Raw genomic sequence first — 15635 nt, 5'->3', positions numbered from 1 at the left:
CCACCCCATTACAAGCCAGTCTACCAGCTGGTCAACCACTAGTTGCTAGGGCATCAGTTCTGTGCTGAACATCCCTCCTGCCCCTAGTACTTTTGGATAAAAATAGCTCCCCTCCACATGCTCATGTGTGTATAAAACATCCAGGCTCCAGGTCTACTACAGGCAAAAGATGAATTCTGCATAGTCTTTCAAGGTTGAAGGATACAAGGGCAATGTGTGTGGTTGGGATAAACAGGGAGAACTACTTAAATGCCAACCTGAACTTGAGAACGTAGATTAGTCCACAAAGTATCCTGGGACTTCATGGGTTTGATTTATAGAGTCAAAATGTCTAACAGTGGGTTTACAAATTCAACTCAATCATTTATAAATCATTTTACCCATTCACTCAAGTATCTATTTTTTGGTTCAGTTTATGGACTGGATATAATATATGCTTGGCTGCTGTGAGGTGGTAAAAGGTAAATAAACATCATGAATACATCATGGGGGTGAAACATCTCCTACCATTGAGGAACTTACATTTGATGCTAAGTCGTCTACATGTACTTTATAGTTTATAATACATTCCAAGTGAAAACATTATATGCAAAGTAATCCAAATATGTATAAATAAAAAGCTGCAAGTGTTTTGAAGAGGAAAGCCCATCTTTTGGTAAAGATTAGGAAAAAGGGTCAGAAAGAAACATTTAAGATGGCTCCTGAAGGTTGAACTTCCCTGGGGCATTTGGAGACAGACCATCATCACTAATGGGTGACACATAACCACTGGTTATGTATTATCCAGAAATTAAGATGAAGCAAATGCAGCGTGATTACAATTATAAAGGTGAGCTGCCACTAGCTCAGCCTTACATTTTCTCTTTGCTAGACAAGCAGCTAAAATGCAGGAGGTCTGGAAGCCCCAAGCTTTCACTATCTTCCATACCAAGCACAGTGCTCCTCTCATAAAAGTCCCTCATGGCTGAACAAAACTCTGTTGTTTATGTATCCCACACTTTCTTTATCTATTCATCTTTGATGGGCATCTAGGCTGATTCCAAGTCTTAGCTATTGTGAATTGTGATGCTATAAACATTGGTATGCATGTATCACTATGGTATGCTGAATTTAGTTCTTTTGGATAAATACCAAGGAGTGGGATAATCGGGTCATATGGTGACTTTATTCCTATTCTTTTTGAGGAATTGCCATACTGCTCTCCAAAGTAGTTGTACCAATTTGCAGTTCCACAAAAATATATAAGTTACAGTTTCCCTGATATCCTCACCAGTAATAATTGTTTTTTGTATACCAGATGATTGCCAAAATCATGTCCTTTTCTGGTTCATGGAGGGAACTAGTAAAAAGTGAAAAAAGCTAGATAAGGAGAATCAAAGTTGAATGTTTGTTTTCTCTTGTATGTGGAAGCTAGAGAGAAAGGATAAAAAGGATCTCAGGAAAATAGAAGGGAGAACAAGAGAGTAGAGGAAGGTGATGGAGAGGGAGGAAGGAGGAAAGAGCATGGGGAGGTACAGGGGAACAAAATGTACCCAACTGTGCTATGTCCATGTACAAATATACCACAATGAATTCTGATACATATGAAATATACAAATTATAATGCACTAATCAATAAATGATAATACAAGGGAGATCATGGAGCAGAGCAAGGGAATCAGGGGGAGGGAGGAGAGGAAGGAAAGGAAAGATATTGGAGAAGGAGAGTGATCAAATTACATCATGTTCATGAACAAATATGGCATTTTGAATCCAACTATTACGTATAATTATAACGTACCAATAAAAAATAATGACTTAATCAAGAAATTTTTTAAAAATCCTCATTATCAACCCAAAGCATTCCTTTTTTATATTGTGTTATTCATAGAAATAGCATAATATATTCCACTTGTCTCCACATGAAGCCTTCCACAACCTTTTCCCCAAGACCCAGAGACAAAAATGGAGTTGCAAAAATGGGGTGGGATGTTAAGTGATCAGCACTGTCTCTGCAGGGCGCCTCCCAGTCCCAGGTCCCTGCTTCCCTGTCACTCCATTGTTTACCTGCGGGGTGAGGCTGGATTTCTCAAGCTTTGACTCACCTTCAGAAATGAGACTTGCCTGTGCCCTCCCATCCCTAATGGAGTAACAGGCACACACCTGTTCTCAGGCACCTGCTCTCTCAAGCAGGAAGAGGCAAGAACCTGGTTTCTTCATGTCAATTTAGCATGGTCATTTGATGAGAGAGGAGCACATGCAGGATGAAAGATGTACCAGGCAACTGTCCTGTGACTAGGCTGGGCAGGTGGGGGTGGGAGTGGGGACTAGAAGTCACCATTCCCCACAGCTTCTCAGGCTCCACCCTACCTGGAGGGCTTGTTCAGATGGGGTGATCTGAGGGGTGCCAGCAAGTCTCCCCTCCTACTTTGAAAGAATAATCCACTGACCCAGCCAGTTGGAGTGTCTGGAAACCAGTCATTGTAGCTTTAAGAGACTTGGGTCAGCCCTCACAGTAAGGTTCTGGATATAGCCACCACCAGAGCCACAGTTTTCTCATCTATAAAACATGTAATACAAGTAACTTTCTTCATAGAGTATTGTGAACACTGTATTTGGAAGTGCTTTATAAGGTTTAATGACTAATATAAATGTACCTGTACTTGATAGTGTAAGGAGAGAGATAAGATAGGAGAGGGATTGGAGGCAGGTTTACCTGAGTGCCAGGGAGGAGAGACTGGCACAAGAAGAGGCAGAGTCCACCAGAACCAACTATCTTGTCCTCCATGGAGCTTCTGCTAAGAAGCTGCCCTTCAACTGACTGAAAAGAGCCACAAAATCAGGAGACTGATTCAAACCCAGCTTTGATATTAATCTTTGCATGACCTTGAGCAAGGTACATCTTCATTCAAGCGTCAGTGTCCCTCTCTATAAAATGAGGGTAATGTGACCAACAGGGAAGTTCAATGCCAAGATTTTTTAAAAATGTAGTGTATGGAATGCACTGAGATCGATTGTGTCTTGGATATTTATATCTAGCAAGCATGACCCCTTTGAGGTCACCATGTTTAGGTCTCTATTCTGGACATCCCTGGAGTATCCTCTGAGATGATAGCTGTACTGAAAACTAAGCTTCTATTATTAGCCACAATTCTTCAGAACTAAGCAGGAGTTGTCTATTGATAAAGAGGCCAATGATCAAACTGGGGAAAATAAGGAGGATTAAAATTCATTCCAGAGAATCAATGATGTTTAATGAGACCTGAAGGGATGGAGCTAGTCATTTGTTCATATGCAAAACATCATGCACACTGATGTTTTCCAGGTGCCAGGCCTGTGAATGTGTCACAATCTGTGTGTTTGCCAAGTCTGTCTTGCTATATGTTTCCCATGTGTAGAGTATGCTTCAGAGTGAGCTCAGTGGAGTGGGAGGGCAGAAGTGAGGGATACAGGTGGAGAGGAGAGGAAGTTGAGGTACAGGAGGAGAGGAGAGGAAGTCAAGGTATAGGTGAAGAGGAGAGGAAGTTGGGGTATAGGTGGAGAAGAGAGGAAGTTGGGTGCAGGTAGAGAGGCACTGGAGATGGAATGCAGAGTCTAGAATCTGGAACTCAGAATAATTCATTTTTACTGTTGATAGGTTTGGGAAGAGGAGGAAGAGGTCTGGTGTATAGGGAAAATGTAAGGAAAGTCAATTTTTAAATGAGGTTAATCCTGAGAAATAGGAATATTCACTCTACATATGACAGAAATCTCAGAAAAGCTTATTAGCCATGGTTCCTATCCAGTGACAGTCATGTGTCCACTGTGATGATGCTGGTCACTGTAACGTAATGAATGAGCCCTGGGTCAAGGCCCCTTCCAGTTGTTGAGCAGGTCACTTAACTTCTTTGGGTCTGCTTTTACAAACTCTAAAAAAATTAGATTTTCATTACACAGCAGAATTGTCATGGGGATTAAATGACGGAAAGGGTTTGAAAAATGCTTTAGAAAGTGCTTTAAGTTAGTCCTATCATTTCCCAGGCATCTTTCTATTTTTCTGGTAATGACAGAAATAAGCACAAGGATTACCTCTTATCAGGCACGACCCTCAAGCATGGGGCAGTGATCCAAAGGGGGATCAGCCTCCCAGGACAGTCCTACCCTCCTACTTCCCAGAGTTTAGAAGACCAAGTGAAGGACTGGGTTCCTTCCTCCTAGCTGAGTAGGTCCCTGAGGATTACTAGATTTAGCAAATAGAACCTTGGCACAAGGCCCTGGGTTCAATATTCAGCACGGAAAAAAAAAAAAAAAAAAAAAAAGAAGAAGAAGAAGAAGAAGAAATAAAATATAAAATAGAATCTTCCATGGAAAGATCTCCCATATTCTTGGAAGACAAAATTATTATCAAAATGGCCATACTGCCAAAAGCACTATACATATTTAATGCAATTTCTATTAAAATTCCAACACTGTTCTTCATAGAAAAAGAAAAGGCAGTCATGAAATTCATTTGGGAAAATAAGAGGCCACAATAGTCAAAGAAATTCTTAGTGAGAAAAGTGAAGCAGGAGACATCACAATACCAGACCTTAAATCATACTACAGAACTATAGTAACAAAAAGAGCATGGTATTGGCACCAAAACAGACATGAAGATCAATGGAATAGAATAGAAAACACAGAGACAAACCCACATAAATACATTTATCTCATACTAGACGAAGGTGCCAAAAACACACACTGGAGAGAAGATAGCCTCTTCAACAAATGGTGCTGGGAAAAGTGGATATAGATATACAGTAGAATTAAATTAAACTCCTATCTCTCAACCTGAATGAAACTCAATTCAAAGTACATCAAGGACCTAGGCATTAGACCAGAGACCCTGCACCTACCAGAAGAAAATGTAGGCCCAACTCTCCATCCTGTTGACTTAGGAACTGATTTCCTCAAAAAGACTCCTAAAGCACAAGAAACAACATCAAGAATCAATAAATGGGATGGTATCAAAATAAAAAGCTTCTTCACAGCAAAGGAAACAATCAAGAACATGAAGAGAGAGTCTACAAAATGAGAGAAAATCTTTACCACCTGCACCTCAAATAGAACATTAATCTCCAGGATATACAAAGAACTCAAAAAAATCAAAAACATAATAAAAATAATAATAACCCAATCAATAAACAGGCAAAGGAACTAACAGGCACTTCACAGAAGAAGAAATACAAATGGTCAACAAATATATGAAAAAACGTTCAACATCTCTAGCAATTAGAGAAATGTTAATTAAAACTACACTGAGGAATGAATGTTCCACAAGATGGCGGCAGCCGAGGCCGAGGCATGAGGAGGATATGGAATATTATCTTGTAAAATGGAAAGGATGGCCAGATTCTACAAACACTTGAGAACCTTTGTAAAATGTCTGTTACTACTTCAGCAATCCCCTAATGACAGGCATAATTATTTATCTCAGGTAAAGAAAAGAAAAGCAATAATTCCAAAAGACAATAACAAAGCTTTGAAATTGCCATTGTTGAGCACATTGCAAAGAAAGCCAAACTAAGGATAGCTCTGCAGACATGGCAAGATGAACTCAACAGAAGAAAGAATCAAAAAGGAATGATATTTGTTGAAAATACTATTGACTTAGAGGGTCCACCTTCAGACTTCTACTACACTAATGAATACAAACCAGCTCCTGGGATTAACTTAGTCAATGAAGCTACATTTTGTTGTTCATGCACAGATTGTTACTTTGAGAAATGTTGTCCTGCTGAAGCTGGAGTTCTTTTGGCTTATAATAAGAACCAGCAAATTAGAATCCCGCTTGGTACCCCCATCTATGAATGCAACTCAAGGTGCCGATGTGGACCTGATTGTCCCAACAGGATTGTACAAAAAGGCACACAGTATTCACTTTGCATCTTTCAAACTAGCAATGGCTGTGGCTGGGGTGTAAAAATGCTTATGAAGATTAAAAAAATGAGTTTTGTCATGGAATATGTTGGGCAGTTTTTTATCTAGGTAATCACAAGTGAAGAAACTGAAAGGGGCAATTATATGACAACAAAGGAATCACATATTTCTTTGATCTGGACTATGAATCTGATGAATTCACAGTGGATGCAGCTTGATATGGAAATGTGTCTCATTTTGTGAATCACAGTTGGGACCCAAATCTTCAGGTGTTCAATGTTTTAATCGATAACCTCGATATTTGTCTTCCCCAAATAGCATAATTTTCCATAAGAACCATAAATGCTGGAGAAGAGTCGACATTTGATTATCAGATGAAAGGTTCTGGACATACATCTTCAGATTCTATTGACCATAACCCTGCCAAAAAGAGGATCAGAACTGTATGCAAATGTGGAGCTGTAACTTGCAGAGGTTATCTCAACTGAATTTTCAGGAAATAGAGATGATGATAATTGTAGTTTTTGTTTTTTTCTAATGTTAACACTTTAAAAAATAAGCATTTGTGACTCTTTCTTATTACCAATCAGGATTATACTTATGTTAATTTACAATTCATGTCTCAAGACATTTGCCAAATACATTACTGTTGCTTCTGAAGGAAAAAAAAAAAAAAACTACACTGAGATTCCATCTCACTCCAGTCAGAATAGCAATTATCAAGAATACAGGTAGTAATAAGTGTTGGTGAAGATGTGGGGAAAAGGTACACTCATACATTGCTGTTAGGAATGCAAATTGGTGCAGCCACTATGGAAAGCAATATGAAGATTCCTCAAAAAACTAAGAATGGAACCACCATTTGATCTAGTTATCCCACTCCTCTGTATATACCCAAAGGACTTAAAATCAGCATACTACAGTGACACAGCCACATCAATATTTATAGTAGCTCAGTTCACAGTAGCAAAGCTATGGAGCCAACCTAGGAGCCCTTCAATAGATGAATGGATAAAGAAAATGTGTTATATATACACAATGGAATATTACTCACCCATAAAGAAAAATAAAATTATGGCATTTGCTGATAAATGGATGGATCTGGAGACTATGGTGCTAGATGAAATAAGCCAATTCCAAATAACCAAAGGCTGAATGTTCTCTCTGATATGTGAAAGCTAACACATAATAAGGGGAGGGGTATGGAAAAATACAAGTTCATTGGATTAGACAAAGGGAAATGAAGGGAAGGTAGGAGGGATGGGAATAGGAAAGACAGTAGAACAAATTGGACATAACTTTCCTATGTTCATATATGAATATATCACCAGTGAAACCCCACATCATGTACAACCCCACATGAATGGGATTCTAATTAGAATATGTTATACTCCATGTATGTATAATATGTCAAAATATACTACACTATCACATGTATCTAAAAAGAACAAATAAAAAAGAAATATAAAAAAATAGAACCTTCCCACTTATTATATTTCAGATAAACAACAAATAATTTTCTAGTAAAAGGATGTCTCATGCATTATTTGGGACATTCTTCAGAAAGTTATCTGAAATTCAAATTTAACTGGATGGGCTATATTTTATTTGACATGCCTACCACAGAGACCAAGTTCTATCCCACCCTCTGGTCATCACTATTATCCTCAGCAGACCTCCTCTGGGTTGGGAGGTGGAGGGCAGCAGTACCATGTGCTGAAGTACCACTTAACACTGTTCCCTACATGGGAGGCCTCATAGAATACTCTGCAAATGGTCCCTCAGGGTCAGGAAACACAAAGGCACTGGTGTTAGGGAAAAGAGAGGGGGTAGATGTCACCTGTGACTAGGCATTGACCAATGTTTAAGAATCTGGGTTCTTTGGATCATCCAGCTCTGAGTTCAAATCCCACCCCTGCTGTTTATTACCTATGTAATCTTTCTCAGTATCATTTTCTTATCTGCAAAACGATAACAATAGCATTTGTCTAAGAGAGGATATAAAGACAAAATGAAATAATGGGCATGATAAGTATGGTCTCACTGCTAGGTACACAGTGATTATTCAATAAATGACAGTGATTAGCATCAGAAACAATGTTTCTATTTTTGTCAGAATTATCCCAGACCTCATCCTCCCCTTCTCCTTCTCCTTTCCTCAATGTTTCTTCCCTCAGTTTACAAGTAGCTCCTCAGATTTGCTTTGTTTTTAAAAGATCTTGAGATGAAGCAAACTCTTTCAGTGGGTTAATCAGCTCAGGTACAGAAACCCAGAGTGCTAGAAATATCTGGTGGGTGGTTTCCGTCAAAACAGGTCAGTAAAGCAAGTCTCCGGAGGAAGTGCAGGTGGGAGAAGTGGGTGAGGAATTCCCTGGGAGCAGGTAATCAGGCCACACCAAGAGCCTGGGGCATGTTGGGGGCCCTTATAAGGATTCCAGGAGTAGCTGCCCAAGGATCTGCACTCAGCCTCCTCTCCAGGGTCCACTTCAGTGCCTCCGGTAAGTGAGACTGCCCCTGTTCCCCTGGGATCTGCTGGGCTCTTTCCTTCTCCTTGAACTGCTTTGAGCCGCTAGGCCAAGTTCCTCTCCTATTCTTGGGTAATTATGGAATGACATAGTTTCTTGACAATTACACAAATGTGATGATAATTATAACTTAGGAAATTCAATGTCCTTCCACACCATTGCTAGATATGACATTTCCTGATTCTGAACTCATGAAGAGGGCAGAATTTAGGGCTGTAGTGTTTTGTAACAATTCTGAGTCCTCCCTAAACTTTTCTCATTCCCTGTTTTGCCTTTGGGCCCTACTACAAGCTTTAAACTATGCTTTTTAGGTTTATAGAAGTAGGCGTCTAGACACAGTATTTCATACTGCACATCTCCTGTACCTCACTATTCCAATTGCCAACTCTCCACTTTCTGGGACCTATACTTCCCATTTATAATCACCAATTTATAAGATGAGGGATTTTATCTGCAAAGAAAGCCAGAGATCCTCATTAGAACTAAGAAGGCCTCAGAAAATTTCCAATCTGCATTCTTCATTAAGAGCAGAGGTCCAGAGAAAGCAGAGTGCCCACAGGTACCTGGCCAGTGACTGGCAAGTTTGCATCTAAACCCATGCCAGAGCCTGGTTGAATAGTTCTCTTTCCTTGGAACCAGATTCCCTCTTGGTAAAAAAATCCTCCTATGATCCTTTGCCTCCAGTGAAGTATTTGGCCCTCATGGTCCCCAGTCCTACATGGGGACCACTCATACTATAAGCAGGTTCAGTGACTTTTCTTGTCATTCCATGGTGAGTCAGGAGCAGAGTGGGCATTAGAACCAGGCATCTGTATTCCTGTTACGCCCTTTCTCCAGTCTCATCACACCATCACACTGCCCTCTGAAACAGAGACTGCTCTGCCTTCTTCCTCATGCCCTTCCTTCCTTGTCCACACTCACCATCTGCATGATTCAAGGTAGCCAGTTGACATGTCCATCAGTGAAGATCTCACACCTTAAACTTACAAAATGCTTAGGCTACTTTTAATCCTCTGTTCATCACCACACCTTATTTCCCGGTAAGACTGAGAAATAAGTCATGTATTCAGTTAAGTCAGGAGTCCATAGGAGAATAAAGGAAGATAGGAAATCTGAACATCACAGGAGAATGAAGAAAGGGAGAGAGGAAGATCCTAGTGAGTGGTGTGTAAATCAATCATTGGTCAACTTGAAGCTATTAATCGTGTGTCATGTAGGGCTGTCAGAGGAAAACACTCCTCTAAGGATTCAGACAGGAGAGATGGAGGGAGCCCTTCTCATGCTATTTCTATTTGGGTTTCCTTCAGACTCACCTATTCTTGGAGCAATGTCTTCACAGCAGCAACAGCAGCAGCAGCAGTGCCCACCCCAGCAGGTCCAGCAGCAGCAGGTGAAGCAGCCCTGTCAGCCACCCCCTGTCAAATGTCAAGAGACATGTGCACCTAAAACCAAGGATCCATGTGCTCCCCAAGCCAAGAAGCAATGCTCACCCAAGGGCACAAGCCAACATATGTGCCCCTCATCCCAGCAAACTCCCAAGAATAAACCGAAGTAAGGATGGATTGGGGATTATCTTCAACCTGCCATCCAGGTTACTAGAGGGAGCCTTGTCTTCTTCCTGCATTCCTCCAACTCCAGATTTCCCCTCCTCCTCCTACCTGGGGTCCAACAAATCATTGTAAGAATTTCCTCCTGTTCCTCCTCATCATAAGCCCCTCCTTCGTTCCAAAACCTTTTCTATATCCCACTCTGATGATCTCCCAGGTGGGCTTGAGAAAGGCCTCTCCCTCTCCAGCCTCCATTGTGGCCAAAACTGTGGCCCCATCCATATCCCAAAGCAAGGAAATATCTGGGCTTTTCCTGGAGCTCTACCCTGACGAGAGTGTACATCAGAGCTGATGCCTCAATACCTTCCCCAATGCCCCCTGTCTGCACTTCTGTTTACCCCGCTAATAAATGTGTGTTTCATGTAGTAAATTTGTCTGCTTCCTGAGATGACTGATTCTTCCCACTCCCAGCCACAGAAGTAATATTGGGGAAGAGAGTGAGTGAGTAAGTTCCTGGGAGTTCAGAGCATCCCCACATGGGCACAGTTACTCTCTGGTAGCTAACCACAGTGGGGAGGTCAGATCTTGACACATCTCAAGTAAAAGAGGGGAGAAAACAAGTCCAGAGACCACGGGTTCCCATCTAGGGAAGATCAAAACGTGTAGGAAATGTTTTGTTCCTACCATTAATGAATGTGGTTTTGCATCTTAGAAGTTGTCACTCTGAAACATCAGATAAAACGTACATGAATGACCTGAGTGCTACAAGACATTTATATAAACATGCAAATGACTTTTTATGTATTTTTTATTGTTTATTCACTTGTTCATTAACTCACACTCCTCACTCACTCATCTGATATTTAGCAAATTCTGGTATAAGCTTAGTTTTACACTCTGTCTGTGCTGGTTTCCCAAAGCTATCCTGAGACTCAGTCTCCTGTTTGAAAGTCAAAGTCATTTTCTTATACAAGAAAAGGTCACTGCAGGGGTAGCCATGCACAGAGTTTGTTCAAAGTATACTGAGCTTGGTTTTGTCCTCATAGAACTTACAGAAGAAGCCCTGTTTTTGTAGTTGGGAGCCTAACCTTCCTAACCTGGCATGAAGCCAGTTTGCCTATATTAGAAAGAAGTAGCAAACCTCCCAGATGTAAACAGTGATGAGCCTTTGAAGGACCTGGGGGAGGAGTAGCTAGACACACAGCTGGATTTCCCCCCTGGAGCTTTATTCTTCTCTTGGAATCTGTTCACTGAAACTTTAATTGCCATCACTGGCAACACCAATAATAAATTACTTCTTCATTTAACAAACTGGCCTGAAAAGGAATGAATTGCCACCTTCTCCACTTCCCCTTAAAATCACTGCCCATGGTTGATACTTCCCACTAATAATTACTTAAAATTTAGTGGATATAGACACTAACCAGGAACATCAAACATTGTAAATCCAAGATTCATGGACTGGGGATGTGATTCAGAGATAGAGCACTTCCTTAGCATACATGAAGCCCTTGGTTCAATCCCCAGTACCACAAAAACAAACAAGATTCAGAAATGAATGTTTCTAAACCCAAGAAGTCTTTGACAGTCTTTCTGCCTCCCAATCCCTACATCCTAAAATAACTCCCCTCTGTCAAAGACTGATGCATCTCAGTAACCCTCTTCCTGACTTCCTTCCATCTAAGCCCCTGCCAGTTCTGGATCCCATTGCTTTTTTAATGCTATGTCTCCTAGGAAGGTCCTATCAAGTCCTCCCACAGACTTATGGGTTCCAGAGCTGACGGATTTGCAACATCTCCAGCTACTTGGACAGACTTGAATGAAAACAAACAAACAATGCTTCTGCATCATCTGTGTCCCAGGTTATTAACTCAGTAGGCTTCCACACCAATGACCAGGGACAGGGTCCTATCTCTTTGGGAATTATGTGATTACCCATTTCTCTCATAAAGAAATATGTTCATGCAATTCCACCATTCAAGGGTTCACAAAGCAACATTGACATTTATCAAAATCCCACCCATGCTTGTGGTAAAAGAAGGGTGATTCCTGGTTCCCTTGCACATAAAGTAAAATATTGTCAGAACACAAAGTAACATTTGTTTCAACTTCTTCCCTGACCAAAAATAAAACTTAAGAACTCTCCTAGGTGGACAAGGTAACATGTGCCTGTGGTCCTAGTTACTCAGAAACCTGAGGCAAGAGGATCACTTGAGGCAAGGCATTTGAGATCAGCCTGGGAGTGAGACCATGCCTCAAAAAAAAATTCTTGGCCATTTAATGGACACTGGGTGAGCTTGGGCATCTGTGGACGCTGAGCCGGAGTAGGAGCAGCAAGACCCATCAGATCCTGTGGGTTTGAGCCTCCACATTTCTAATCCACGATCTCAAAATGCATCGTGATTCTTGTCCATTGGACTGTAAGGTTTATGGAGGTAATCTTGAAAACAATGGTAACAAGACTGAATTGGAACGGGTTTTTTGCTACTGTGGACCACTCTGAGGTGTGTGGGTTGCTAGAAACCCACCCAGCTTTGCTTTTGTTGAATTTGAAGATCCTCAAGATGCCGCTGATGCTGTCCGAGATCTAGATGGAAGAATACTTTGTGGCTGTCGTATAAGAGTGGAACTGTCGAATGATGAAAAAAGAAGTCGAAATAGTGTCCCACCTCCCTCTTGGGGTCGTTGCCCTTGAGATGATTATCGTAGGAATCCTCCACCTTGCTGCAGATGTCCAAGAAGGAGAAGCTTCTCTCGCAGCTGGAGCAGGTCCCTTTCTAGAGATAGAAGAGAGAGATCACTGTCTCGAGAGAAATCACAAGCTGTCCAGATCTTTCTCTAGGTCTCCTAGCTGATCTAGGTCAAATGAAAGGAAATAGAAGACCAGTTTGCAAGAGAAGTGGTGTACAGGAAATAACTTCATTTGACAGGAGTATGTGCAGAAAATTCAGGTTTTGTTTGAGACTTCATAAGCTTGGTGCATTTTTAGCTGTTCAAATTTATTTGTCTCTTGGAACAGTGACACATAACGATGTAATTCTCCATGGTTTGAAATGGATCATATGAGGCATGTAACACCAAGAATTGTTACTTTACAATGTTCCCTTAAGCAAAATTGAATTTGCTTTGAACTTTAGTCTTGCATAGACTGAAAATAAACCTCTAAATCCTGCCCAACTAAAGTGTGATGTTCTAATGTTATAGTAACAAAACTGGCAAAAAAATCAAACCAAGATTTACTTTTTTTCATAGCTGGAGTATAGTATGCAGGTGTGGATGAATAAGCCATCTTGAAATGCAGCTGTGAACACAGGCAAGCAGGTAAAGATAAAATCTGCACTATTTAACTAAAGGTTTTATAAAATCCTGCTAGTCTTCACCCTGGGCACAGGTTGCCTAGCTGGTATAGAATCTGTTTCAAGAAAGTTTACCTTTGCTTAGGTCATAAGTTCTTATGTGATTGCTTATATGTGAATACATAGCTATTTGTAACATTCATTATTTGGAAATTTGAGATTTTAAAATACCAATGTCTTGCCAGTTTAAGGGTACATTATAGAGCTGAACTTTTGAGTTATTGTGCAAGATTTTTTTTTTCATGCTGTCATTTGTAATATGTTTTGTGAGAATCCTTGGGATTAAAGTTTTGGTTACAAAAAAAAATTCTCCCACAATTCCCGTATACTTTAAAGTATAAAAACTCATGTATTACACCAAAATTCCCCTGTAAGACCAAAACCCCACCACTATCTAGCCACACCAGATAATTCATCTTTCTCCAAATATACCATTAAGTTTTGATGCCTCTGGTTTTTCATTCATGCTATTTCTTCTGTATAGAATACCAGTTCCCCACTTTTTTGTTTAAGGTATTCTTTGGACTACAAGAGTTTGGTTCAAATATTTCCATGGAAACTCACTTAACATTTTAGAAAGAACTAATAACTCCCATAAGCTTTCATGACACTTCATAGAAATTTTTATTAATATAATTATAATCATTTATTAATTAAGCATATAATTATTTTTCATTATAATTCATTTTATGTGTTTAATTCTCTTATTACATTATAACACCCTGAAGCATAAGGGCTTTATCGATCTCACTATCCCCAAATGCACAAAATACTTTTTAAAAGTACAGAAGAAAAAATTGTGTCTTGAGTATAATAAGATAGCTAATGGAAAACCAACATTCTAGAGTACATCTAGGCCAAATCTGTAAATTCTCTGCACTTACCTGGGGGTCCTGAGGACTCCAGAAAGAAGAGAAGAACAAAGAGGTGAACCAAAAAATGTTTACCCTGGGATAAGTTGTGGACTACAGGTGTAGCAGAATAATGAAATTCTGGGTTTTCACTGTGGAGGACCCTTACTGGAAAGATTTATTTTGGCTCACCATTACAGTGACTTCAATCCATGATTACTTGACCCCAGAGCTTTGGACCTTTGACAGGGAACTCAAGGCAGAGCAGAGATGCTCACCTCATGGTGGCCAGGGAGCAAAGAAAGATAAAGAGACAGGGACCAGGAATAAAATAAATCTTCAAAGGAATGGCCCCTGTGTCCTATTTCCTCTAACTAGACTCCACTCCTATTTCCACTACCTCCCAATAGCACCTTGAACTGGGGACAAACCTTTAGTACATGTGCATTTAAGATCCAAACCATAGCATTCTGCCCTCCAGCTCCAAAAGCTATGCCTGTCTCACAGAGCAAAATGCATTCAGTCCACCTCCAAGTTTACTAAAGTCTTAACTGTTCAAGCATTGCTGAGAAGTCCAAGTCCAAACTCTCCTCTGAGACTCTCGGCAAGCTCTTAGCTATGATCCCCTGTAAAAATCAAAAAACAAATTATATACTTCCAAAATATAATGGAACATGATAAACATTTCCATTACAAAAGGGAAGAATTAGAGAATATTAAGAAAGGATCAAACCAAAGCTTGAGCAAAATCCAGCAAGGCAAACTTTAAATCCTATAGCCCCATGTCCAGCATCTGGGGTACATGATGGCATAATGTGAACCCTGAAGGGTTTGGGCAGTCCTGCCCCTATGGCCTTGTTGGCCATAGTCCACATGGACCTTTGGACTGGCTTTTCTCAAGCAGACATTCTATGTTCCTAGTATCTCTACATTCCTGGGGTCTCTCCATTGCACTTAGGCTTCACTCTGACAGATTCATACATTGCCCTCTCAAGAGCTCTGATCTTGTCACATGCTGCCTGGCCTCACATGACTTCCTTTGAAAGCTCAATAAAAGCCTCTGTGACCCTATAACTCATGAAACATAAATACCTGCAAAACCAGCACCATGCAAGTGAGCTAGCAAGGTCTGCCAACAACAGGAGCAGTAGGTGGGCTCATTTGGATGATAGTTGCAGCAGCTTCCAAGTGCCTGAATGGTTCAAAGTGGGAAAGTAACTCCCTAGGTGACCCTGTACACACAGAACACCCCACAGCTCTGTGTAAAATATTCTAGGGCTTCTCTAGCCTGCATCTCCAAACCTTTCCAAACTCCCCCCACAAACCAGTTCCAAGGGCTTCTGAAAAACATGATCAGATCTAGTCTCAGCATGACACCACAGTATGACCCTATTCCTGGTACCAACTTTCTGTGTTAGCCAGTTTTCTGTCACTGTGACAAAATACCTGAGAAATTCAACTTAGAGAGAGAAATATTTA

General features: G+C 40.6%; 1 protein-coding gene and 2 pseudogenes across 1 annotated transcript; all 3 read left to right on the top strand.

Moving 5' to 3' along the window:
* The first annotated feature begins 5312 nt into the window (after positions 1–5312).
* LOC124966232 (histone-lysine N-methyltransferase SUV39H2-like) lies at positions 5313–6365 on the top strand (annotated as a pseudogene).
* A 3364-nt stretch (positions 6366–9729) lies between these two features.
* Positions 9730–10107, top strand: Sprr4 (small proline rich protein 4). Its single transcript, XM_047566223.1, has one exon. It carries the CDS (start codon positions 9730–9732, stop codon positions 9955–9957), a length of 228 nt encoding a protein of 75 aa, XP_047422179.1. The 3' UTR covers positions 9958–10107.
* A 2234-nt stretch (positions 10108–12341) lies between these two features.
* LOC124994388 (serine/arginine-rich splicing factor 3-like) lies at positions 12342–12828 on the top strand (annotated as a pseudogene).
* The last annotated feature ends 2807 nt before the right edge of the window (positions 12829–15635 follow it).

Source organism: Sciurus carolinensis, chromosome 1, assembly GCF_902686445.1.
Source record: "Sciurus carolinensis chromosome 1, mSciCar1.2, whole genome shotgun sequence".
NCBI classification, from domain to species: domain Eukaryota; kingdom Metazoa; phylum Chordata; class Mammalia; order Rodentia; family Sciuridae; genus Sciurus; species Sciurus carolinensis.
This window is presented reverse-complemented; position numbering and strand designations above follow the sequence as displayed.

Bases quoted from the DNA above. Each gene is read 5' to 3' on its own strand.
- Sprr4 (XM_047566223.1), top strand. From the start codon at position 9,730: ATGTCTTCACAGCAGCAACAGCAGCAGCAGCAGTGCCCACCCCAGCAG.